This window comes from Drosophila eugracilis, unplaced genomic scaffold, assembly GCF_018153835.1.
Source record: "Drosophila eugracilis isolate 14026-0451.02 unplaced genomic scaffold, ASM1815383v1 contig_2147, whole genome shotgun sequence".
Classification (NCBI taxonomy): domain Eukaryota; kingdom Metazoa; phylum Arthropoda; class Insecta; order Diptera; family Drosophilidae; genus Drosophila; species Drosophila eugracilis.
The window spans coordinates 12,095-39,756 of NW_024573030.1; the positions used below are offsets into that span (position 1 = coordinate 12,095).

At 38.3% G+C, this 27,662-nt stretch overlaps 2 protein-coding genes across 2 annotated transcripts; one reads left to right on the top strand and one right to left on the bottom strand.

Annotated features, from left to right (window-relative positions):
- Positions 1-1,380: 1,380 nt before the first annotated feature.
- LOC108118299 (lachesin) lies at positions 1,381-27,662 on the bottom strand. The gene is made up of 9 exons (XM_017230911.2): positions 27,308-27,662; positions 19,566-19,675; positions 19,202-19,387; positions 16,867-16,967; positions 14,592-14,683; positions 14,384-14,512; positions 9,070-9,189; positions 8,183-8,353; positions 1,381-7,827 (listed from the first exon to the last, which is right to left on the bottom strand). The coding sequence occupies exons 1-9, from the start codon at positions 27,411-27,413 to the stop codon at positions 7,184-7,186; spliced, it is 1,659 nt and encodes a 552-aa protein (XP_017086400.1). The 5' UTR covers positions 27,414-27,662; the 3' UTR covers positions 1,381-7,183.
- Positions 8,525-10,060, top strand: LOC108118300. The gene is made up of 2 exons (XM_017230912.2): positions 8,525-8,631; positions 9,431-10,060. Exon 2 carries the CDS (start codon positions 9,436-9,438, stop codon positions 9,778-9,780), a length of 345 nt encoding a protein of 114 aa, XP_017086401.1. The 5' UTR covers positions 8,525-8,631; positions 9,431-9,435; the 3' UTR covers positions 9,781-10,060.

Genomic DNA, 27,662 nt, shown 5'->3' on the forward strand with positions numbered 1-27,662 from the left:
CTTTTCGGTTTTTAGCTCTAGCTCTGTCAAAACAAGACGCACAGCCAAAAGAACGACTGTTTTGTGCTGCTAACGACCAATACTAACATCCCCTATCACTAGTTTTTCGATTTTGGGAAAGTCAATTTTGGGCCAAATTTCGCATTTTTGATAAGGGGTACCATCATCAAAATTTTCAAAAATGGGCCCAAAATGAAGTTTCCCAGATTTGAATGCAAACCAATTGGGAATCATGGCCATTAAGTTACGAGCCCTGCGAGGTATTACATTCCTTATTTGGCCCATTTTTGGCTGTGCTATGGCCAAAGAACTGATTTTTTATGCCCGAAATTATGCTACGTCTTTTGACAGCAGAGAGCACGGCCTGGTTGCCGTTTCTTAGCTCTAACTTTGTCAAAACAAGCCGCATGGGTAAAGCAATGACTGTTTTATGCAGCTAACTTTCGAAACTTAAAACCCCTATACTTACTTTTATCATTACGGTTCTGCTTTTTCGGTGCGAGCTCTGTTTTAAAGGTTAAGAAATCAGGAAATTTATTTTTAACAGATATGTCCAATACCATGTTCAGTTTTTTAGCTCTAGCTCGGCTAAAAAAATGGGATTACAGCTAAAAAAAAGGAATATTTTGTCAAGTTTGTCGAAACACACCATCCCTAAAAATTTGCTTGTTAGATTAATTTAATTAAATACGAACCTGCATATTCAAAGGAGCTTATAGAGGGGCGATGACGGGAAGAAAATTGGGGATATGTAGGATTGAGAGGCCTGCAGTGCTCATTGCGGTAGCAAAAGTTATTTGCTGTGTTATTTTCACAACAACTTCCGCTCAACGCAGAAACGGATATCCTGCCTCTGAGTGAGAGATCTAGATACGTACGAGTATACTATATATATGTATGTGGATATAGATATGGTGATGAGGAGAAGAGAAGGGAAAAAGTTGTTGGTGCAGCTGCTTGGGCGCCTTGTCTTGCCTGTTGTTAGCTGTAAGACCCCTCGACCGCCCCTCGCCATATGCAAAATTTTGCTTTTACAACTCCTCGGCTCAAACTTTGACTTGCGACCCAAACCCTGGCAATTTAAACTTTCTGATTAATTTTAATAAATATATTTTTGTCCTTTATTTGTAGAATTTTTTCGTTTACCATATAATATATATAATTTGTCTTGTATATATATGCTTGTTTATTTATTATATATAAGATATACTTTACTTTATGCGTTTACTGCTGGTTTATATAGAGCGGCTGTTCTCATTTTTCAGGGGGATTATCGAGAGAACTTTGATTAAGCTTCAGTTTTTTTTTTGCTTTGTTTTGGGTGAACGTTTTTAATCAATCCTTAAAGTCATCCTAAATACACATTACAGTTTATCCGCATTGGCTATATACATTTTATTTAGCTTTAACTTTTCTTAATGAGCTGTCTTATATACATTTCCTATACTTAAAGTAGTAGTAATATAAAAGCAACGCAATGAGAACCTAATTTATTACACATTTAAATGGATTTTAGCCACAACAAAACTATATACAGAATGTGAAAAGTCGAAGGATTCAAGGATTCTATAACATTTCCTCTAGTTTATCTTATTTATTTTCGTTCAGCATTTAGGTCTGCTAATAATGGCACATAATATTATTGTGTATTTCGATTTTTCTTTTGATATAAGTACAGTACCATATAGAGAGATATATCCCGCTTAGCATATGAACAACCTTTAATGGCTCTGATTCTTCTAGAGTCCATTTGTATAACTATGATTTTTTTCATTTCTATATATGACCCTTTTTACAAATTTCCATTATGAGTTTAGCATTTACTTATTTTGCTTTATACACGAACCAAACAAACTGCTTATATGCAGTTGTGCTCAAAATAATAGAAGTCTGATCGTGATTTTAAACGATCAAATAAAAAATGTTGGTTTGTTTTTAATGAGATTATGTTTTGAAAACATGTTATATGGAACCAAAGTTAAAATTAAATAAGTTTTTAATGATTTTTCTAAAATCATCTTCAACTGATCAAACCAGTTTAGTATTATTTTGTTATCTTTAAGGCTTATCTATTATTTTGAACACAACTGTCCATATATGGTATATGAATATGTGTGTAGGGGGTTGCTTAGATGTTGTGGCTAGATTTGGTTTTATTGTTACAGCGGCAGTACAAAGCAGCTCTTAATTAAAATGCAACAAATGCACAAAGGATCCTGCTGCTAGACAACTGTTGCACAATGGGGCCAGGCAGGACTCGAATAAAATTTCAATTAAATCAATTCGAGTTTGTGGCCAGAGGGGCCCAGTGTCAAGTGTCCTGAGGTCTGAGTACCCAAAATACAGAGTACTGACTGAGTACCAAGTACTGACTACTAAGAACTGAATCCTTCGTTTTGTGTGTCCATCGAGTGATGCTCACACACACGAGCAACATGCAACTTGCAACCAGAAACTGGCAACCTGAAGCAGCTGTAATTGAATTTCTGCTGCTGGAGTGGCTTGTTATCTCGTATTTGTTTAATTTTATTTCTCGCTCGGCCGCCCGGCAGTCATCATCAACTGATGAAAAGATACGGCTGCAAGCCAAAAATTTTGTTCAAGCTGGGTTATTTGCTCTGGTCAAAGCACAGCGAGAAAAACGGGATAGAAATCTAGTTGACAAAAGCAAGTAAATAAATAAATAAAATGGTTAAGAAAATATTCAGAACTTATGAAATAAATAAAATAAAAAAATGTTCAGAACTGTATTTTTCTTAGATATTGGGAAAAATATTGGGAATTTGCATAAACTTAAACAGCCTATTAAAATATTAGTTTAGGAATTTTAACAACGATTTTTAGAAGTGTTTTTAGCAGTGTTTCACTTATTTAGCCAGCTGTTGCTCGACAGCCGCTTGTCAGCCATTGAGACATTACAAAGCGAAGCCATTTACCAGGATACCAGACTGCATACACGCACACACTCACACACTTAGTGTCATACAATAGGAATATTCAAGCCGACACTCATTTCGTTATTAAATCAAAAAAGTTGAGTAAATTTCAGCCAGCGGCGTACAGACTCCGCACTTATTTTGCCCATATTTTCCCTATATATTTTCCTCTCATTTTCCCCTACGTATTATCCACGCCCCCGCGCCTTTTTCTCTGAAACCCCTCTTTGCCCTACCATTTATATGTGTGTAACAATTCAACTTGATTGCCATTTGTTTTAGCGAGCTGCTGTCCCGCCTTTTCCCCGGAAAATGCGGAAAATGTTTTGCGGCCAACACACGCACACAAATACATTTTCCACCAAAACCCCCATGCCTTGCCACACAGCCTGCAGCCCCGTCCACCGTCAAGTAAGCGGTGTATTCAATTAAACTTCCGTCAAACATGAAGCAAACTCCCAAAACTCCCCCTGCATTTTCCTCTTGCCTTGGGGTTATAAAATAAACATGTTGCCACACACAAAATTTAAATAGATACAAGTTCGCCACACTGCATAACACAATAAACCGCAGTAAAACAAAGGCGGTTGGAAAAAAGTACGCCAAAAAGAATGGCCCTCAAAAATATGATGAAGATTAAGATGAGCCGGCATATAACTCAGGTCCGGGATGACCAAGAAATTTTCTTAAGGAAAGTATTAAATATGTTTCCCTATTAAGTTTCAGGTAAGTAGATTAAAGATTTTATTACAATGGCTTTACTGTTGCTTTAAAAATAGCATGAAATGTGAAAATCCATAAAGTATAAAAGCTTACAGTCAAAACTAAAAGTAAAAAAAGTTTAACATTTCCTTCTGAAATAATTTAAAAATACCCAAAACTAATAATTGATATAATACAATATTTTCTTCCAACAAAAAGAATTTAAGGTCTAGGGACCACTTTCAACTTGCGTTTCCCATCACCATAACAATAGCAACTTAAAGACAGCGGTCACAGTAAGGAATGATAAAAAGGGAAATGCGAAATTAAAATACAATTTGACGGCATCAAGTAGAGCAATTAAGCGCTTCTCCCCGCCACGCAAAAGTAGGCAACACGAGGATAGACAGAGACGGCAGAGAACACGCGCACAGGCAGACACACCATTGTGTGCGGGAAAACTTGATTACAAGTGTCGCGGAAAGCCCCAAAAAACAACTCAAACTGCGGCTCCATAACAATCATAATCAGCAAAATGCACATGTACACTCGCAAAAAAAATAAAAACAAAATAGAGATGTTAACTAACTACTAATATAACTTTCTCATTATTAACCTTATAATCAACTATTAAAACCATTAAAATAATACATTTTTGTTTTATTTTTGATCACATTAAGGGGATATTCAAATTAATGATAATCAATACGAATTTTTCCGTCTGTAATTCTCATTTTGTGCATGTTTGTCTGGCATTATTACTGCTGTGTATTTATATTTGTTGTGCTATTTACGCAATACAACAAAGGACAACAGAGGATGTGCGATTTTAAAGGCAGCGAATGTGAAAGCAGTAGTGGTAATGGTACTAACAAAAGAAGCTGCTGCAGCAGCAACAACAAAAGTGATATGACCAGCAGCAACATCCCCGCAGCAACATCTCCCTTAGAATTAGCTCAACTGCCAAAAACTGCAATAATAATGGAAATAACCCCACCGAATTGGAGCAGGAATTTCGAAATGCTTGTAACTCTTTTTCATATATTTCATTTCCTATATGTTTAGCTAGAGTTTAAGAGCTGTGCATAAATAAATAACTTTTCCCAGTTAGTAATTCTTTTAAGGCAGAAATCTTTAAAACACACCAGAGAAAATGTAAATGTTTAGCAGAGCTTTTCTTGTAGCAACATGAGGTGACTGCCAAACAAGAAACATCAACATTAACACGAACAGCAACAACATCATCAATGGACAATGCCAGTAGCAACTGCAGAGTAGCAACACCAACAGCAGCAGCAACATCAACTTGCATAGCAGCAACTTGCAACATCAGTAAAAGTGTTGCTGCCGGTTGACTAGTTCTCGACGTAGTACGTCGTTGCTGCTTGGCTTCCTTTTCTTCAAGGGGTCTATGTAATTTGAAACACTTGTGTCAACGTGGCTAAAACACCCCCACATTTTGGCCCTCTTTCGGCCCCTACTTAACCCACTAAAGCCCCTGTTGGTGACATGTTTCTTTGGGTTGCTGCTACTGCCTTTTGCTGCTGATGTTGCTGCTGTGTTCATGTTGCTGTTGCTGCGGTTGTCAGCGTCTTATTATCATCATCAGTGGCAGCTTTTGGCGGTTTTGTATATTTGTAGCTGTCTTGGTTTTTTTTTATTTTAGTTTTAAGTTCTGGCAGAGGATTGTTTTGGGTTTTTCCAAAGGGGTTTGGGGGTTGCTGCTTACAATGAAATTCACTTTGCCAAAAAGTTTTCATTTCATTAAAAACGTAGCTGTGTGTGTGGCTGGGTGTGATATATGTATGTGTTTGTGTGTGTGTGGTTAACTGACATGCAAGTAATTCATCAAAAGCAAATGCAACGCAGATGGGAGCCGAGAGTTTTCTTTGTCCACAACTTCTGCCCCACAGCTGCCACACACACATTTCCAAAAAAAAAAAAAAAAAAACTAACGCACTCATATACATACACAAATATACACACACGCAGCTGCAAAGACAAGACGTTGCCACAAAAAAAAAATAAATAAATAAAAAACACTCCGCTGCAAAGACTTCAAAAATAAAACAAAAAGTTTTGGCAAAAACCAAGAAATAGTTGGCAAAACAAGGGTTAAAAGCAGCATATGAACGGGTTAAGAGGCAAAGACTGAGAGAGCATCACAGCTTGTGTGCAAATCATTTGCATGAAAATAAGAAATTTAATTATATTTAAGAGTACAGCACAGCAACACAATTAACAAATCTGCTGACAAAGAAATAAATTATAAAAAGGTCTCGAAGTCTATTTATCATAAACCCACTCCCTTTTTCCACAGGATCTCTCACAAGTGTCAATCAAAGTTGAACAAATGAACAAAACTCAGTCAAAAGTAGCCCAAATTACGAATAAGAAACAAAAAGTCAAATAAAGCATTTTTTCAACAAATCAAAAAAGTTTCCCTTTGTTTTTATGTTTCTGTTTTATATTAATTGACCTTTCGAAAGTTTTGTAAATCGGTTTGGGAAATCGGAAATTGGACAAAAAAGGTGTGTTAGCCGCCAAAAATCTAAATGAGAAAATCAACAAAAAGTATCCTGCAAGGGTTGATTATAACAAATAGCATGAAGGAAGATGTAGACTTCAAAGTACCAAATATAAAATGTTGTTCCTTCATTGGCCACATCGGTTGTCCTCAAACTCTTCGAATCCCTTTCCTATTTATGCTATATTAAAAAAAAACGAGATTTTTGTCCCAATCGGGAACTGATTTTTGTTTTTCAGTGCTCGATTCACTGTAAATGCTTTTGGGTACCGCTTAACCTTAGATTAGCTGTGATTACTTAACTGTGCAACCCCCTTAAAAATGTTTCAGTAACACTAAAAATTCTTGCGTTAAATACATTCACTAATTATGGATGCCTCGAAACACCATCCCTGTTTTTTGTTTTTCACTTATGTTATAAACAATTTAACATTTGCTACTACAACATGTGTGTTTTATATGTTTAAGTCTCTTAATGGTTAAAGAGATTGTTGGTGAAATTGTTGTTGAATGTTTGCTCCGAATGCTAAGTCCTTGGACATTTACACACTTAAACACTTTTTGGGGATTGCTGGTGTTGTTTGGTGAGCATGTTGTTAAATATTTAGTCCCTTCGACTTTTACACTTGAAACGTTTGTGTTTTTTGGTTGAGAATTTATGTTTTACAGACTGTTAGTTATTGTGTTTTTTAGTATTTAATTAAAGTTTTGCATTAAAGACCTATAAGGTTGTGTTTTGTTGCTGTAGCTATTTAGACTGTCCCTGGGGCTGCTTTACATTCACTCAAACACTTGTGTTATTTGGTGGAAAATGTGTGTTGGTGAAATTATTTTTGATATCCTTAGACTGGGTATTAGACACTACAACATACTTCTTACTTGATAGTAGGTATTGCCTGATGAATGTCTTGTTGTAGTCGGATCATATATAGACCTTATTTTCCTTCGTTGCATCCGTGTATTGTTGAGTCTGTTGCTTCTGTGGCTGAATGTGCTGGTGAGTCCATTAGACTGTGTATTATAAGAGGCTGAGCAGAAGGCCGGACACGGACGACAAGCCCATTAAGAACGACTGTCGACAGTGCCAACTCCTGGGCAGAATGAGCAGGACGAGAATAGGTAGAAGAACGGCCAAATGGTGACCCCGACGCAGTCGTGAATCGCCGGAGCCGGAGCTCATTTCGTTATTGTCGATGGGAACGCGCACTTCCGTATTGCCACCGTAATATGGCGGGGGCTTGCGGGTGATGCCGCCCATTTCGCCACCAGGTAACCCCAGCCCAATGCCACCCACTGGACCACCACCGCCACTTGCCCCACCGTGTTGCTGGTTGTGGTGGTGGTGATGGTGGTGCTGCTGATGTTGATGCTGATGCTGATTGCCGCCGGAGTTTCCCGGCTTATGTGTGGCCGGTTTATTGCCGCTGGTGTAGTAAACGTGCGGCGATAACGGTGTCAGGCCACCGCCTTCGCCACCTTCCGCATCGAAATCCTCGGCGGATCCGTACTGCAGCTCCTCATCCTCCGGCTGGTAGGTGACTTTGACTTGTTGTTTCTGCTTCAAAATGTCATTGGCATCCGCATCCAGGCTACCGCCCGCTCCCCCGCCACCTTTTCCGCTGCCGTTCAGCGGATTTTTATTACGATTCGGTCCGGGGATTTCTGAAAGGCAGCGAGTGCAAAAAAAAAAAAAAAAAAATGGAAAAACAAAGGAGCGAATGAGAAAATGTAATTGAAACAAAGGTGCAAATACGTCGCCATTTCGCGGATTCCAGGCACTACAGCGGCAGTCAAGTAAATAGCACAGCCAGCAGAAATTTCAATAAACTTATTTAATTGTATTGTCATTTTGAAGTTTATACAAATGCCAATACATTTTATTGCTGAGAGTGCAATACATGATTCTTTGATTTACATTCAACATCTTTCTTAATTACGATGGTATCTAACTTGATTGCCTCCACTGTAGGCACCGCATTTATAACCCATTGTTGGAGAATTGCAAAAAAAAACTCACCGTATAAGCGGATACTGCTGTCGACTTCACCCAGTGAGTTTTTGGCTATGCAGCGATAGGATCCGACATCGTCCTTCTGGAACTTCCTGACTATCATCGACATTTTGGTCTCGTACATGGACTGCGAACTCTCCTGGACATGATACTTGCCCGATGTCACGATCATCTCTCCTAATGTGATGAACGGTCAAAATGAATGGTTAAATTTTAAAATTTAAACTTTTATTTTAAAGCCTACTATGTTATTTTTTAGAAAATTTATAAATTTAATATTAAAGCAATCTGCGAACTTAACATCAGGCAAATGTCAATCTTTTGAATTAAGTTACAGGTTTCGTTTCAGTATATTTTCTCCTGTCGTTCACATCACAACTAGTTTTGTTGGAAAAATATTTAAAAAAAATAATAAAAAAAAATTTCCCAAAGGAAATTCTACCGTGGAAATTTGGGTGAGTTGAAAGTGATTTGAACTTTGCGTGTTGAAAAGCATCGTTTTATTAGACTTTGAAATCATACATTGGGTATTAACAAAAATATCTAAGAGCTTTCAAAATTTTGGGTTTTCATCGAGAAAGGGTTCCGCTTTCGAGTTTTGTAAATCCCCGACTTCCACTATCGAACTGCACCACCTGCAACAAGCGAACGTGCCGCAATCTGACAACTGACTAATGACAATGCCAAGCGTTTCCATTCGAATCGATGTTGGAGTAATGATGCGTTCGGCCCCAGAGCCCAACATCTGCATAGATGTATGTACTCATCTGCCATATAGGCAGACGTATATCTATAGATATATCTATATATATATAAGCAAGCGTATATATATATATTGGCAGACCGGTCTCGACACTCTGTTCTCACACACACACACACACACACACACTTACCCGTGTCCTTAATCCAGTAGTTAATTGATTTGGGCGAGGCCTCGACGTGACACTCAATTTGGACATCAGTGCCAAGTGGTGCGCCGACTAATTGATTCGGCACTTGGATGACCGGATGAACTGCAACGACAAGGAGAATGGGTATGAGTTTCGATAGGGCTGATAGGTGTCCGAATAATACAACATTTTCCAGCCGATCGGCTGGATTGGCTCAGGTTGGGCAAACCAGGTAATCAGGGTCATTTGTAAACCAAAGTCAAGGTATTTTCATTTATTTATTTCATAAATAATTAAAGCTTTATAATCTATAATAAATACTTAATACTTAACTAAACTTCTAAATATTTGTTTAACCCCGCAGTATTCATGATGTCGGACTACTCAAAGTTCCTTACCAACTTGACTGATCAGCTGGGCCTTCTGCCGGGACTATCACCCGTAGGACTGGGCAATTTGGGCAATTTGAGCAACAATCTGGGCAACTTGCGACCCACACACAAGGCTCTGATGTGTGTGGGTGCTGCCACTGTGGCCTGCGTTGTCCTTGGACTCACTGTGAAGTCCATAAAGGGGCGCAGCCGCAAAGACGACAAGAGTATCATCAAGGTGCGGAACGGGGCTTCGATCAAGCGTGACCTTGAAGGGGCTGACATGGACGAAGGGTCCTTTGGGGAGGGGAATGCAAATGTGGTGCCCATTCAAGGGCACTAAAGCCTGAAGGACCAGATCTAGAGATTTCCCAAAAAAACCAAACACACGTCCCACTAAGAAGGCCCCTCCATTATAGATGCTACAACCCTGTTTTGTGCGTTGCTATGTTCTCTGTATATTTTGTAATTTTATACCGTCTTCAAAAACGGTTATACAACAAAACATCTGTTCAAAATTCAATCAATGTTCATTCACAATTTCGGAAACCAAAGACTCAAAAAAAATGTAATACCCCATCTATGTAATCTTGATAATCCTATATAAAGCCATGTTATGTTAATGCGATAGTTTTTAGATTTTAAAATGACAATATATAGAATATGCGGAAAGCCATCGAAACTACTCAAAGAAGTACTTAAATATTTTAAATTATTAAATTGGGTATTTTTTATGGACATTATTAACCTTCTATAATTTTTGCTGTATACTATGTATGTGTGAACTTTGTGATGTGCATACCATTGGGCATTCGTAAAAGGACTCCCTTTGAGAGCAGAACAAAAGTTGGCTGGCGCACTTGATGGCCAATTGAGTGTGGCATAATTTGATAGTGTGAGCTTCTGGCTTTCCCGTTTTTGTGCTTCCAGGACTGATCAGAATGCAGTTCATGCAGAGAACGCTTCGTACGCTCCTGCATTGACAACTCTTTTGCCGATGGCCCGAACTTTCGTATTTATTGTCATTTAGTACGGAGCTCTGTAGGGGGGGGAGCGGGGGTGGGTTTTCTGACCAAAATTGGTGGTTTTGTAAAACCTGCCAGAGGACCGAAAAGCGAATACCCTGGCCCCACAGCATACGACTTACAGCTTACAGATTGCACATTGTCTCCGTGTGTATTTCCCTATTTCCCCATCCCTTAGCCCTTGAGACATTTGCGGCCATGTGCATTGATAGTTGATTGCAGGTCCTGCAGCGAGCAACTCCGTATTGCTCGTCCTGGTGCAGGACTTTGCCAGCCAGAGGATTTTAATTGATTTCCATGGTCGACTGCTCTCTGTCTTAGCCATCAACTATCTCCCTAATACCGCTCTTGTGGTTTGCCTCCTTAAATTTCATTTATGCATATAAAATAACGAGTCCTTTGCTTTGGCATCGTTACGCTTACTTTGTGAATTATTAATAGATTAATAGATTTAATTTGTTTACTAAAGTTCTTAACAAAAAAATTTTATTAGCTGTTGTTAATGTTAAATAAATTATGATCTAAGAGTCATATTGCCTTTCAAATTCCAAATACAAATAGAAATGTTGACACATTTAAAAATAAATTCAAAAGTACACTGACAAAACCCTGTAGTCAAAGCAAAAATATAAATCATTTACAATAGTTAAATTTCTAAGTGTTATGTAAATAAATTTGTGTTTTAAATAAAGCGTTACGAATATTTTACATATATTTAATATTTCATATAAAATCCAATTTTAGAATATTTTACATAACATTTTTAGGCCAGTGTAGATGGAAACGACACCAGTGTCTGTTGGGGTTTGAGGTGATTTTCGGGCCAGGCTGACGTGCTGGTCGACTGCCCCTGCTTTAATCCATATGTGAGATCAAGCTTTTGGGGGAAACTGAAAACTGGAAACTGCCACATTTCGGGTCTATCCTCAGTGCATTTATGCAGGATAAAGGACCTCTGCCTTCCCTCGGCACTTTCGCTGGACGATTTGCAATTTTGCAATGATTATTCTGAGCATGTTCCTGACTGGCCAACGGCCACCTTTCAACCTTTCACCTTTCACCTTTGGGCCATTCAGCCATTTGGCCAGGTGCTTTTGCTCTGCAGCTCGCTCCGTTTTGCGGCAAACAAAGCCACAAATATGCACTAATGACGTCGTCAGCTGCTGCTATCCGTGCCACGCCCACTTTCCATCCCCCTTGCCAACTGTCGCCCTCGTATTTCCCAGTTTTCTACCAAAAATTTTCGCAGCAATCTGCAGCAGCTGCAGCAGCAGACTCACATTTTGGGCAATTGTTTTTTGGAGAGCTTGAGTTGGTCGAAGGTGACAAAAAGTCTGAACTCATGCGTGCTGTAAGCTGCTAGTCGTTTCTACAGTGCGTTTCATTGGCATAGGTTTTAGACCCGTACCCGCTGACGGACATATCTCGAAGGGGAAATATGCTGCTAGAATGTTCTAATGCTTTAAGGCATCTGAATGATGGATATGAAGTTAAGAATTATTTCTGGAAATATTGTATTGTAAGTCACCAGAACTCCTACATTCGAGTATATCTTTGCCAAAATATCAGATGAACTGTTAGGTCCTAAAGGTTATTCTTTTTTTTATCTAATACAAATGCGTTTTTCGTTAACCCTTTACTGATAGATCTATAAGAGAAGTGGTAAAACTCCTTCGGTTTCATTGCTTTTTTCGTACTATTTTTTCTGGTGGCTTTTACACGTACGTGATTTTTCTCATTTTGCTACATTTATTTTCTGTGTGTTCGCTTTACGAACCATGGATCCGAAGGCTTGGCTAGGTGGGCGTTGCAGTAAAAAAAGGAGGCGTGACTGGGCAGCGGGACAAACGTGCCATGTGACCAAGACTGAAAATATAGATGAAGACGACATTTCCGGACTGGTTAAAGATGCAGTATTGCATATGGCAAACGACATGTTGCTCGCGGGATGCTGCATGTTGCATGCTGTTGGCGGGATGCGGCACGATGCCAGTTCCTGTTGCACATCCCCATAGGTGCAGCTAATTAGGGGAAGCGCCTAATAGGGCGGCAAGCGGAAAGCACTGTGCAACGGAAGCGGAAAATGCGGAATGTGCCAGGCATCTACACTGCTAAAAAAGTGCAATTGGAATGTAGAAATCAGATTTGATTTATATAATATATAATCTGTGGAAGGCGTAGCTTCCAACGGGATTTGGGGGCTCTTTTGATTTATATTCTATAAGTCAAGTTGAAATGGTTTAAAATTCAAACACTTCTTTTTTTGTTGTGTACTTTTATCAGCCACTTGCAGCAGTGGCGTACCATCTGCAACTGAACCATCCCGTGCAACTGAGTCCGCCAAAAGTTTCCGGGAAAAGAGCGCCCAGCAACTCTTTGGCAAACAAATTGCAAGGAAGTTGTTGCAAAATGGCAACAGGAAAAGTAAACACGCACCGGAAACGGGGAAAAGTTAGGAGGGGAAATCAAGAGAAAATGCAGGGGACGCCGCCACACTCGAGTTGATCAAAAAGTTTTCCAGGTTCTCGACTGTTCCTCGAAGATAACTGCTAACCAGCAACTGTTTACTGCTGACAAGCGGTCCGAAAAGTTTGACTAGAATGGTAGCAAACACGGCAATACCCATTAAATGAAAAGGGAAATAGTTTGCCAACCTAATCCTATTTCTATAGATTAATTAGGAAGAGAAGGTTATTGGAATATTATCATAAATCATACTGATTGCTTACTCGTAGGTCTTAGTCTTGTTTTTTTGGGATTTTATATTTCTGTTTTTTTTTTTTTGCTTTTATTACATTCCCAAAAGTTAAAGTATCCCCGTCACACATAGACGTAGTGCCACTTAAAGACCGCATTAACACAATGTCAAAATGTTAAAAGGCGTGATTTTGCCACCTAACTCGAAGGGTGGACCCGACAAAGGGGTGGTGCAATGGCAACGAGTCAACGAAAAAAAAAAACACGGGAGGAGCAAGGGGGCCTGGACAAACAAACGCAGTGCCACCCACAAGCCCCCTTATTGCCACACCCCGTTTTGACTGCCTTGATGATTGAGTGAACTGCCACATGGCAGCAGAGTCAAAAGTGCAGAGGCAGGGAAAAAGGGGGACTAAGAACTGGGGTTGCAAAAATGTAGTCGTGGAAATCGGGGGAGGGACCGCACGTGCTGCAGACAGTTTGACAAAAAAGCTGTGGCCCACCAGAAGTCCTTCCCCCCATTCCTCCTAAAAAAAAACACAAAAAAACACAAAAAACAACAAGCAAAGATGGAGCAGGTAATGCCCGGTATCAGTGACAGGATTTAAACGGATTACAACAAGGACAATCGAGTTAGCACGGCACATAGAGCATTGGACCCGAGTTTACCTTCTGTCTTCTACCGTTTGCCTTTTAACACAGAACCCCCTATACCCCCTCAAAATTTTGTACCTTTTATTCCTTGCGCTACGGGGCATTTCCTCAGCTGGAAAGAACTTCCTGTACACCGAGAAAAATAATGCACGTTATGGGTAACTTATTAAATACTAATATAAACTGCCCGTTACTATTATTCAATTTTATAATAAATGGCTATCATATACCTTATATGGTTTATATTTCATAGGAAATATAAAGAAAAATTACCCTACCAATGATATCAATAGGTGTTTTTTTTTTAAATTTCTCCTTCTAATTCCTTCCTAATTCTTAAAGTGCATAAACTTAATGTAAGATAAACGCCACAGCTGCCGTGGCCAAACTCAACTGGTTGACTGATGTTCATGATGGCGATGGCGAAGATGAGATGATGCGGATGAGGATGTGGTTGGGGGGGTATGAGGATGAGAATGTGGATGCAATACCGACAACAAAAAGAGTTGACCAACCGCAGGCTCCTCTAATTAATGGCGCAGTGCCAGAATGAGGGAGGCAAATACTCACAGTGTATGCTGAGGGAGATGCGCTTTGAAACCGACGGAGGCACTCCATTGGAGGCAATGCACAGATAGGAGCCCATCTCGTTCCTCGAGATCTTTGACAGCTTCAGCACCTCGCCGCGAAATGAGGGGGCTAAAAAGTGGTTGGAAAAGCGGGAAAAACAAATAAAGTATCTTCTAAAGAAGAACTGATATCGTAGAGAACTATTTACCCAGGGTCTTGGTGCCCACATTGTCCTTCAGGACAATCTCGTTACCGTCTTCGCGCCGCCAGGTGACAATCGGTTCTGGATAGCCGCGGGCCCTGCAAATAGAATACGGCAAAGGGACTGTAAGGAATTATGTTTTAACATGACTTCTATAATAAAAATATAATTTTTTAAAATTTTTTTAGGTAATTACAAATATTTTTATAATTTCCATAACTTTATCACACATTCTTTAATATCGTTAGACCTTCTTTGCTCAAACCTTTGGTTCCTTTTCAGGTAAAACACCCTTGATGATCGAAAAGCATTTAAGTAACCATAAACTATAAGGCAACTGGTCACGCCCCCTTATTGTTGATGGCAAATGGAAAATGGCAAATGCCAAATGGAAGTGCCGAGAGATGCCAAATGGAAAATATTCAAGTTCAGTGGCTTATTAAATTTAATATGACGATGCTTCAGCCGAGGGCTCCATTGTGTGCCCGAGTTGGAGTAAAAACTTTTATGCCATGCAAGGACAGGGACAGGAACAGGAGCAGGGAAAAGTGCAAAAGCAGGCAGGCAAAACGCTTGAAGCCAGCAGGCGCTCAAGTGTGTGGTGGGTGCAGTTGGAAAAATGTCAGAAAAGCCAGGTCGACGTCACAACTCCCATTTGTGATATTTTTTAATGTCAATATGTAATGTTATCATTTAAATTCAAAGAGCAATGCAAATATATATTTTAATGGTTTTATATTTTGTTATCAGACTATTAATGCAACAGATAAAAATAGTAATTCGCATATCTAATATACCTCGAAATACCACCAAATAGAGGGTATTTCTAAGAGAAATGCGTGTTAAGACAGCAGTTGTTCAACAGCAAACCAGACACGGGTGTGGTAAATTTTTATGATGCCGCAAACAGATGCAAAATGGCTAAAAAGAAAATCAACCAACACACAGATACTCCCATACACATGGCCAACACAATGGGCCAACAGTTAGCAGTCAGCGGCAGTATCTTGGCTATGTTTAGTCGGGCCAAGACAGTCTAGCTCTCTTGTCTTTCGCTTCTTTTTTACTCAAGTAAGTACAATTTACATGGCCCAAAAGACGACGGCTAGACAAAGCAAATTTCTAGTTCAGTTCAACAACTTGTTCAAAACAACTCAAAAGCGCCCCTCGCTTTGAATGACCTTCTTTGGTTTGTTAAGGTAAAATCTTTTGTCTTTAATCTTACAAAAATGTATGCCAATTATAAGGATCTCGTCAGTTGAAGTTAAGTTTACTTTTTGATAAAGTAATAACTAATTAAATTTATATTTTACGAATAAATAATCCAATAGTTGCAGCACAAAAAATACACTACAACAGCTATTTGCTATTAACCGCACTTTGGCCATGTTTTATAAATATTTCAAAAAAAACTCCTTACAGCATGGATTTAATTTTGTTAAAGTTTATTAGTCGATGCGTTTAATGCTCGCCACGCCAAAGTTGAATTCATTTTAAGGGATTTGCACTAAGTAGCATTAAAAACGAACTGAAAACAAAAGAGGAAATTCGCAGACAAGTCCTCTAATAGCTTTCCACACTCGCACATTAACACATGGAAAAGCGGCAAGAGCGCGCTTATCGCCATCGTTTCATCATTTTGCGGTTAAATCGTTGAAAAAAAAAACAAAGAGAGCAACACTTCGTGGTTGCGGTCAAGTTCATAAATCAGCCACCAAAACCACCCCCGCAAAAACCCCAAAAACACAAATTAGAGACTCTTTTCTGGTAATACCCTAATGCCTTAATACCCCTTAAAATAGTACGAGTAAATCGGTGATATAGGGTTAACTGTCTGTCAAGCGAAATCCCAGCTAGGATTCAACTTCTTCAAAAAACCTAACATACCCAAAGGGGGCTTAACTCTAGGGTGGCCAAGGAGTTCCGCTGCTAAATCAAGAGAAATGAAGTGTCACTTAATTTGTTGACATTATTACACAGAAAAAGAATGAAAGAAAGAATGAAAAGATGGAGAGATGGAATTGGAAGATGGCTAAAGAAAACGGATATTTAACTATTTTTGTTATTTAAGATTCTACAAATAAATTTCACTTAAAAAGCTTCAAATAAAATGTAATCCAAAGTGAAAACATTGCGTATACTTAATTTTTAGGATAAGATTAAGTGATTTTCCCTGCCAATCTACCAACTAAATTTTAAAAAATATCTGCCTTCAGTTCGGAAAAAGTTGTTATGAGGAATATTTAAACCGAATCTAAAACCATACACGGTACATACTCACCGACATGTCAATCGCACGGAACTGCCCTCCGGCACAATAACATCCGAGGAGGTGTCCTCGCTGATGAAATCCGGCGGAATCACGACATCCAGGAAGCCAATCTGCAGGTACAAAAAGAAAAAATAGTATAATATAATAAGACAAGAGACAACAAAAACATTAGCACGCAGCGGATTTCATTCCACTTACTTAAATTATCGCAAATTGCTAAAGGGACAAATGCATACTCATACGCATAGAGAGAAAAAACAAAGATATTTTTCTTATATTATATTGTAATACGAAACTATGTATGCTAGTCATCAAATTGCTTCGATAAGAAACTTTTATTTAAAATTTATTCAATAGATATATCGAGTTTGAGGGGAAATAATCTGAGTTGCTAGATAAATATTGCCATTTTTTCCACAGTGTACACTTGGCGAAAATTCGCTGATTATGCAAGTGGCTCGTAAAGCGTGGAGTAACGGCAAAGTGTTTTATATGGCAAGTGGAATGGTGTATAAAGCGAAGTGATGTCGAATAAACTAAGAATAAACTAAGCCAAGGTAAATAGTTTAAGACGGAGTAAGGGGAGGTGTGGTGGTAAAAAGGGGAGTTGGGCGGTCAGTACGGTGCACTTTGACCCTGCTGCTCTTGCTGTTGATGTTATTGTTGTTGTGGAAAGCGTAAAAGTGCAAATAAAAATTAAGGAAGCATGAAATACATTTTATTGGCACCATAAACTTCACTTCGCTGGACACACGAGTGTACGTGTGAGCGGACATACCCACACACACACATATATGTACCGAAAATACACACACGAAATTTATGTATGTGTGCGTACATGATGCTGCCAATTTATATGCCCCAACATTTTCCTTTTTCCACCCCCCCTCATCATACCCCATTTTCGCATAGTTTTCGCTTTCGATTTGCTGCGCTTTCTTTTCCCCAAACAAGCAGAAGAATAAGTGGGTGGAAAATGTGGGAAATCGTCGGAGGGAAAGTGGTAGAAATGGTGGAAAACAAACAATAACTACGGCAAGTACAACAGCTCAATGCATTCGCATTTTCCTTCACCGTTTAATGCCGCATGAAAAGAATGGATCGAAGAAGGGGGAATAGCATTTTCACAAATACCAATGAGGTCGTTGCCAATATCATGAATATAAAATACAAATCGAAAAGTTGGGCATAAAACTAATCAGGATTATAAAAAAAAATAGTTATAAAAAGTTAATAAATAATTATTAGATCTCCTGTTAAGATTTATCTATTTTTATGACTTAATTTGAAGCCTTGGCAAATTTTTATTATTATCTTAATATTTAAAAGTTTAACTCACTTGTTGAAGTTATAAATTTGTTAACTAACTGTAGATTGTACTCTTCTTTATTTAACTAATTCTGAAAAATGTCCTTTATCTGAATTTCTATATAGCAAATAACAGTGCGTATACGAGATTTTATTTGCAAACCCGTTAAGTATACGATTTTGGAAATTTGTACGAAGTAGTTGTTTAAACAATGCGAGCTGATTTCACTAAGGTGGAGCTTGAAAACCGCTAATATAACTTGCAATGTTCTGTTAAAGGTCGCAATTTGGATTTTTGACTCAAAACAATAAAGTGTTTTGCCACAACAATCCTATAAATGGTTGAAATGAAAAATACTGATCTCGTAATTAAAATTCTATATAAACTGCAATCAAACTGCTCTCTGCTGTCAAAAGACGTATACGTGATTTGGACGCAAAAATATCAGTTTCTTGGCCATAGCACAGCCAAAAATGGGCCAAATGAGGAATGTAATACATCGTAGGGACCGCAACTTGATTGCCATGATTCCCAATTGGTTTGCATTCAAATCTGGGGAACTTCATTTTGGGGCCATTTTTGAAAATTTTGATGTTGGTACCCCTTATCAAAAATGCTAAATTTGGGCCAAAATTGACTTTCCCAAAATCGAAAAACTAGTGATAGGGGTTGTTAGTATTGGTCGTTAGCAGCACAAAACAGTCGTTCTTTTGGCTGTGCGTCTTGTTTTGACCGAGCTAGAGCTAGAGAGAGAACTAAAACGGTCATAAAATGTTGTACATCGGAAAAATTCCATATCTGATTTTTTATCGAAAAAATATTCAGTATATTTCTTACAGAAATCGAAATAATGGTCTGATGATAGAATGTCATACATTCCCGAAATCGTAATTAAAATTCCAATAAAACTGCATTCACAGATAAAAATGTAAAATGTAGACCCATTTTTGCAAAAAATCCTGCTCCCATATTTTTAGCAAAAAATAATTATAATTTTGTTTAACAGCGTTTCATTCTATTACGAGTATCACTCACCTGGCTTTTCATCGGATCTGTATTAAGTTGGCACATATAACCACCGCGATCTTCCTCGGATACCGCTTTGATGTGTAGATTCCACGTGTTCTGGTCCAAATGACTGACAGTGACACGGGGGTTGTGCGTGATCACGTTCTCGTGAATGGCCTGTATAGCCTTGGTGTCGGCCTTAAGCCATCCCACCTTAAAAGAAGTTATGTTAAATTAAATTTTTCGTAAACTTTTAAAATTTTAAAAATACATATTATTTGACCGTGAAAATGAATTGCTTGTTTTCTGTATAAATTCAAACCGTAATTGTCTTTAAAAAGGTAAGTAAAAATGATTTTTTTAAGTGCGTTGACTTTTACTGTTCACTTACCCGATAGCCGCCCAAGTGTCGGACGTGACACGTGAAGGTTGCATCGCGTCCGACGGCCACGGACACGTTGGAAATGCTCTCCACGAACTCCGGCTGAAAGGCGCCAATTGCTGCAAGGACGAAAAAGAGAAAGAACGAGCGAGATTAGAGTGCAGCGGTGTGTGTGTGTGTGTGTGTGTGTGCGGCGGTTAATGATATCGCGCCAGTTCACTGGCAATGCATTCAAGGCCCCAACCTCTCTGTGAAATAACACCCCAAAAATAGCATACCCCACCTCTCTTGTTGCGTCTGCCAAAAAGACCGTGATTTATCGCTTTTAAATGTGCCCCAAAACCACCCATTCACATACACAGACCCACCTAGCAACCCATTCCCCCTTTTCAACCCACCACCCACTGCATTCCGGCCTTGCCAACAACTTAACTGTGCCAGACGACCGGCGGCGGCAGACAATTTAAAGAGCTGCGGCGGCTAATTGAAGATCGACATCCGGCTGGCACTCCGACTCTCCGGGTAACGAGAATCCAGAGTCTGGGCAAGAGTACGGATACGGTTACGGTTACCGGGAGTGGGCAAGGGCAAGGGGATGAGAACAGAGCACACGCAAATATAAATAATTTATTGAATAATCGAAAATCAAACATTTCACTTGCAAGTGCTGCAAAAAAGTTTTTCAGGCCGTAAACGGAAAAATTGGGATATGGCTACAGAAATAGTGAGCTTGGGAAATACTCTAACTAATAGTATTAAGTATAAAATTAATAAGTTTCAAAAACTTAAAATTATATAATTTTGATAAAACCAAAAGAAAATTTGTAAGCATTAAAGATAGTTATAAAGCTAATAAAACCCATAAATAATTTTAGAACAATTTTATAGATAAAAACTCATATAAGAAAGAACAATGTGTTCGGCTTCTTTGCGGAATCAGTGGGACTCCTTCAAGGTGTATAGCAAAAAATAATGGAACCGAAGGAGGTTAGTTGGAAAAATGTGAATGGAATGGATCGTGTGGCTTCACCAGACAGCAGCAGCCACGCACGACTGCTGTCCTGGCCGCAAAATCCCCGAATATCCCGAATATCCCTTACCAGCGACGTCTACATCATCGTAATGCATGCAAAAAACTTTTGGCAAACTTGAAATTTAAATATTTATAGACATCCGTTGACTCACGAACGAATTGCCGGGACCGAATATTGTGTGTAGAAATATATATAAATATATATATATATATATATATGTGTTACTAAGGAATGTGCTGAATTGACTCAATTGGCCAAAGGCATGATTTATCGCACTTTCGGTGACTCTCTGTATGTGTGTGCCTGCCAAATGCAAAACGGAGTCCCAGGAAGTTCTACAGTTGATAATCTGGATAATCTACTTGCTGGCCACAAGCTAAAACAAGAGGAAACGCTATAGTCGAGTGCCGCGACTATAAGATACCCGTTACTGTTTTACACAATTTTAAAATATTAATTTTGCTAGTGGAAATTCACAAGGAGCCACCTATTGTCAGAGGAAGTATGTTGAGTATGCTTATAGTGACGTCACTGCCCATGTGGAGCCTTATAACCTTAATTTCTTCATAAATAGCGAAATAATGTTCCGATTTGAAAAATCTTTTGTAAATCGATAGATATTAACAGAAATAAGTTACAAAAGGTCAAACGAAGGCATTCATAATAATATTATAGACTCCACAGTTTTCCGCGGTTTGTGGGCGTTAGAGTGGGCGTGGCCGGAAGCAACTTCGTGGCAAGTTGCAGAGGCATCTCCTAAATACGTGTTCCTAAGCAAAATTGTGTAGCTTTTATAGTTTTCGAGATTTTTGCATTTTTGGTTTTTCGGGTTTTGTGGGCGTTAGAGTGGGCGTGGCGTGATCGGAAAAAAACAATTCGCATTGGGAGCATCATAGAAACATACATGCTTGATCCGAACTTTCTATCTCTTATAGTTACCGAGATATCAGCTTTTCTAGAAAATCCGAAAACGGTCTTTTGAGCCTTGTGGGCGTATGGGTGGGTGTGGCCGGATAGTAGTACCACTATAAGATGCGCTGTCATCTAAAGATTATACTTTCTGAAATTCAACTTTCTATCTGCAATAGTTCCTGAGATTTCAGCAATTTCAGTTTTTTGCGATTTGTGGGCGTTAGAGTGGGCGTGGCTGGATGCTGTAATAAACTTGCGCTGTCCCGGGACCTCAAGAATCTTCATGCTTAATCTCAGCTTTGTATCTGCTATAGTTCCTGAGATCTCAGCGTTCATACGGACGGACGGACGGACGGACGGACGGACGGACGGACGGACGGACGGACGGACAGACGGACATGGCTCAATCGACTTCGCTATTGATCCTGATCAAGAATATATATACTTTATAGGGTCGCAAAAGCTTCCTTCTATCTGTTACATACTTTTCAACGAATCTAGTATACCCTTTTACTCTACGAGTAACGGGTATAAATATTCCAGCAAGTTGATTTTGAGCAAGTGAATAAATTCATTGCTGAATTAATTGCTGCAATGCACTTAATTGAAGATCGAATTGATTGAATTCATTATTGATACATTGGCAAATTCAATGTTCATTTGATTCGGAAAAAGTCGTTAGTAACAGAACAATGGCTGAATTAAACCAAATAAATTTATGGGCTGTGTTTTAAATGTGCGGAAACAGTTCGGCATTCAATTTTAAATTTTATTTTTACCCTTTACATAAAGTCATAACATAATTAAATTGAAATAAAATTTAAAGACAGTAGCACATGTAGTCATTTGATATTTCTAAGAAACTTTCGGATTATTTTATTTTTTATTGTTGAAAAACTAAATCTTTGTATTAAATTTTGAAGTGCTGCAAACTAAGAGATTTGGTTCTAGGAACTCCGTAAGCACTTCGAGGGGAAGGAGTACCATTACCATTCCGAAAACCCAAAGTGTTGTGGGTGCGGACAGTACAGTGGAGCCTGGCCTGCGGCAATCCCTCTCTAACTCCTCTCGCCCCTTTGGCCAAATGGCAAATGCTGTTGCTGCTTGGCTGACTGCGGCTTGTTTGTCAATCTGTCGTAGAGTCCTGCATGCAGGCGAAGATGTTTTCCAGCATTGTGCCAATCCCAATGAAATTGTCACCGCTCCTCTGGCAAGTCCCCTACTCCCCCAGCACACCCCTCTCTACTACTTCAATACCTTAGCCAGTTGTTTGTGAACTTTGGCTTGACTTCTCTGGTCGTAGGTCAGCCTCCTTGGAGCCTTTCTGCCAGGCATTTTCAGCTGCCAAGCCAGAGTCAATTAACCCCCGACTTAGGTCCACTCGAAATCCAGGTCCCCCTCCTCCGCCGCCTCATAAATCTCTACCTCGCCTTCATTTCAATTTTCGGTTCCACCATTTCGAGTCTTGTCAATTTTTGGCTCAGATCCCGAGGCTCCTTTTCGCATTCTCGCATTTGCTCGGTGAAAAAGTTTAAATCACACAACGACAATGAGGATTTGCCGTAGCAAATTTATGGCTAAGGACATTGGCAAAAGTTAAGCAAACGTATTAGTTTTGGGTGGCTGGGTGTTTTATATATATATATATATATATATATATATTTATATGTGTGTGTGGGTGGCAAGGTAAACACACACGATTCGATACAAAGATGCCAATCTGCATGGGAATGGAAGTGCGGACTGGAGACCAGAACTCTGATTTCTGCACTTGGAGAAAAATGTGTCTACCATGGGACTACCATTATTAAAATATCCAGAAATTAACCAAAAAGTAACCGATTATTATGAATTATTATTCTTCTTGTCACATTTCGTAGTCAAATATCATTATTCACTAATTTTTTTTCACTGTACGATGTCACCTTTTCCTTGGCCGTTCGTTTTTTATGGCCTCACACTTGAACAGGCCCACAAATCCAGTGGCAAAGCACCAATGATAGGTGATAATGGCAAATTTGAAAGGCAAACAGAGTGGGACTCATCGACCCAAAAGACACCAAACTTAAATACAACAAACTGCTGCTGGAAACGGAAACCAAACTCTGTCTTAAAGTCAAATTTTTCGGTCAAGACAAACAAATGACTTGAGAGTCAGAAAAAAACAAAAAAAAATAAGAAAAACGAAGGGAAAACAGGGAGATGCCTGCAAATGACTGTCGGTTGGCATTGAAATTAGCATTTTTACAAATCGTCGTCGGCTGAACTAATGCCAATTTCCTCTTACTTTTGCCCCCTGGAAAAAAATTCAATTTAAATTTTTCTGGCTTCCCCCTTTTTTCCCCCCTAACAAATGTCACACAATTAATTGTGTCTTGATTTCTGTTTCACACTTTTGTGTTATATTTTTTTATGTGCGTGTTTTTTTTTTTGAAAAGGGTCAGTCTTTAATTGACAAAGTTTTCAGTTAGCGAAAGTGTAGGAATCTTGAATATGTTTAATATTATCAGGGTATTTTGATCTACTTTTATATAAATATTTAAACTGTCTGATTGATTTTGATTTGATTCATAATTTCATTTCATTTGTAAATAAATCTTCATGTAATTCCATTTAAATTCGAATGACTTTTATTATTTAAAAAATTAAATTTTGTTTTTTGTTTCCTTTCATTGCATTTTTTATCTTAAACCTTTTTTTACGATTCTGTAACTTCAATCTCTATTTCTGTATTTTTCGAATTTTATTCCTTGAGCGTCCCATATAATTAATTACAAATTACGTGCATTTTTTGGCAGAGTAACTTTCCTCGCAGAAAAAAAAAACCTAGTAACTCCGTCGCGGCTTTTCCCGCTGACCGCAGACGCTAAAAGCCGAAGAACCGCCGACGAAAAAAAATTGTAAATAAAAATGCAGGATAAAGGGAGTTGAAAGTTAAAACTTGGAAAAATGTAGTAAAAAAGCGCATAAACACAGGGAAAAAAGTATTTGAATTTACTTTGATATTTTTATGGAAGATATGTATAATTATTGTCTGAAGAAGTAATTATACGATTTTTTGAGTTATCTCTTAGAAAAATGTTTGTAAAATATAAATGTAAATATAATAAATATAGAAATGCAGTTTTAACTGTATCATGATATAAAAATCATAGTTACACTCCAGTGTTGTTGGTATCAATTAAGTCACTCGTGGGACAGCAACAAAAATGGCCATTAATGACGCTATCTCGCTCCCGCCATTTGGCCATATTGCGGTTTAGCTTACATTTCACAACCGTTGGGTGGTTATTCAATGGGACGGTGATACAGTTGAATGTGGGTGGTCTTATAGGCGACGGCAATGTTCTATTCGGCAATTAATTTGCATATCATTGATATGCACACACAGTAACAAACACGCACATGCACATTATATTTGCTTAGGATTATTATCGGTTATTAATGTTGCTGTAATTGAAAATTATTTTCACTTTTATGTTTATCATTATCAGCTGCCATTACATCCCACATTCCCATCTGCGGCATTATCGTCGCATGGGAATTATTGTTTGCCGTGATTTAAGTGCTTTAAATATGCACATCTGCATGTATTTAATATTTATGCGGACCCAGGACGAAGCGTGGGCCACGTCCATGCATAATTATCAACTTTATGGGAATAGTTTTTGGGTACTAGACAAGGACTTTCTGGCGTTTTGTCAGGGGGGTTTTTGGCCACCAGTGACACATGTAAAATTATAGATTTGGATCCAAAGAGTTACCAGCTTATGCGCTGTGCATTCTCATCACCATTCAGCTTGGTTTTAAATGTCAAAAATAAATATTTTTCACTAAATATTTATTTATTTTGGAAAGGGTTTTAAGAGGGAAAATTGAATAAAGATCTAAGAACCTATGATATGTTTCTATGCTATCTCATCTATTATAAATACAAATGAATATTTCCCTATACAAAGACATAGTTTACAACCTAAGTTTTAACCAATTAAACTACATAAATCTTTTATTTAAAAACATCCTAAAACCTAAAAGCCCTTATAAAAAAGCAAGCATTTATAAATAGTATTCTGCTTATTTAATTTTTATGCAGCCATAATACATTTGATTGCTAAATTAGTTTGGTTTACTGGCAATTAAATGGATGATATCCAATTTTTGGGGGAAACTCAACTACCGCGGCGCATTGAAAGCCCCAAAAGCAAATCAAAATTAATGATATGATTTAACCACATTGGCTGGGGAATATAAAAACAAAAGGCCAACTGTTTTTAGAACGAATTGCAAACAATAAAGACTGCGCTGTAAATATTTAATGGTAAGGAAGGAAAGTATTTGTGATTGTCGCGCCGACGTGAACAATTTGGCACTTCATTTTTTACAATTATCAGACGACGGTCAGACAATCGTCGACGGGCCAGGTGAGGAAAAGCCTGTGCGGTGTAAAAGCCAGGAAAACTGGGTAGCAAGGTGAAAACATAATTTTTACACAATTAAAGTGAGGCGAAAAATATGTGTGCTGGACAATTGAACGTGCGAAACAGTGGATTGTAAAATTTATGCGACTACTGGTCACTACAGTCAAAATATCTATTATTATGTAATATTTTTTTTGGTAATTATCACTTTTGCACTTTCTTAGATATAATATTACCTATTTAGCTTTTTTCCCACAGTAAATGTTAAAACAAAAAAAGCAATCATAAATTATAGTTTACACAAAATGTACTTTTTAAGCCGTTTTTATATATAATTTTTGCAACATACTGTAAAATCCCTCTGAACAGATTTTGCACGAATTGTGATATCAAAAGGATCAGCTCGGAAAATATGAATGCGAATGTGAATGTAAGTGGATAAGTGAGTCAGTGAGTGAGTCAATTAAATCGCCATTGAATGGCCAGTGTTCAGTTTTCGATGTTGCCCGTTGTCTTTTGTTTATTTATTTATTTGTTTGTTATTTATACGTTTTAATGCCAAATGGCAATTGGCAATTGGCAATGGCAACAATGCAATGTGCATAATGCGAAATGCGAAATGCGAAATGGTAGCCATGACAGTGCATTAAGCAGTCTCCAGCAGTTATTAATCGCTCAACTTTCCCGCTCTCTCTCTCTCTCATCTGTGCGGGTTAAATAGACTCGCATCGCGGCGAAACAATTATCAAGTCGGTTTGCGTTCAATTGCCCGCCGGAATGTGTCCGTCCGTTCGATATCCGTTTCCTGTCCGTCGCTGCACAGCACTGATTACAGGGTTGCATTTTGGCGGATGGACACTGCGATAAGCCCTAGGTATCTCCCTTAAGCCCACTTCAAACAGATCTGTTAAGTATTCAGCCAGCCCACTAACAAGATCTGACTTTTTTATACGTTAAACCCTTTGGTTGGTTTTTCATCAGAGAAGAAATATTTTAAAAATAATAAAGCTGGCTTATTACGACTCATTAATCCAGTTTATCCTTTAGTTTTTTTTTTATTATTTAATAGCCAATATCGATCTATATTCCAAATATTAAGAGCTGTGGCTTTTCAGGTTTTTCTTTAAAAGGTTGTAAGTTATCTCCAAAAAAACAAACTAGCCAGCTTTCAATATTATAGAATAAAATTAAATTCTAAAAACGCAATTTGGAATTTACGTGTTTTACAATTCTAAAATATTAGATTTTTGTTTTTTAAATCTCCTTTTATTTCACTGTGTGAAAATGAACCTAATGAATATTTTAAGATAACACCATATTTTACAGCCCTTAAAATCAATATCTTTCAAGAACTTTGTAATTCTCGTTACTTTTCTGAGGCTTTTACCTTCCAGGAGCGAAACGACGACCAGCAAGTGGATCAGCATTTTGCCATTCCGATCGGACTTGGCGAGTTGAAAATTCCGAAATAACCGTTTCGCCGTGAATCGCATTTGGGTATTAAAAATTCCTCAACGACATTTGCGATCGGTACGCGAAAAGAACAGTTTCACTGCACAGAAAAAATTCAAAAAAATATTCACCCAAATGTATTGGCTTAATGTTTTCTTTTTTAAATTTTTTTTTTTTTTTATATATATAAATTAACTTTTTTTAGGGACGCGAATATTCCGTATTTGGCAGAGATGGTGGCAGAGACTGGCGACAGGATTCGAGTTCCGTTTGACCGTTTTTCAACCAGC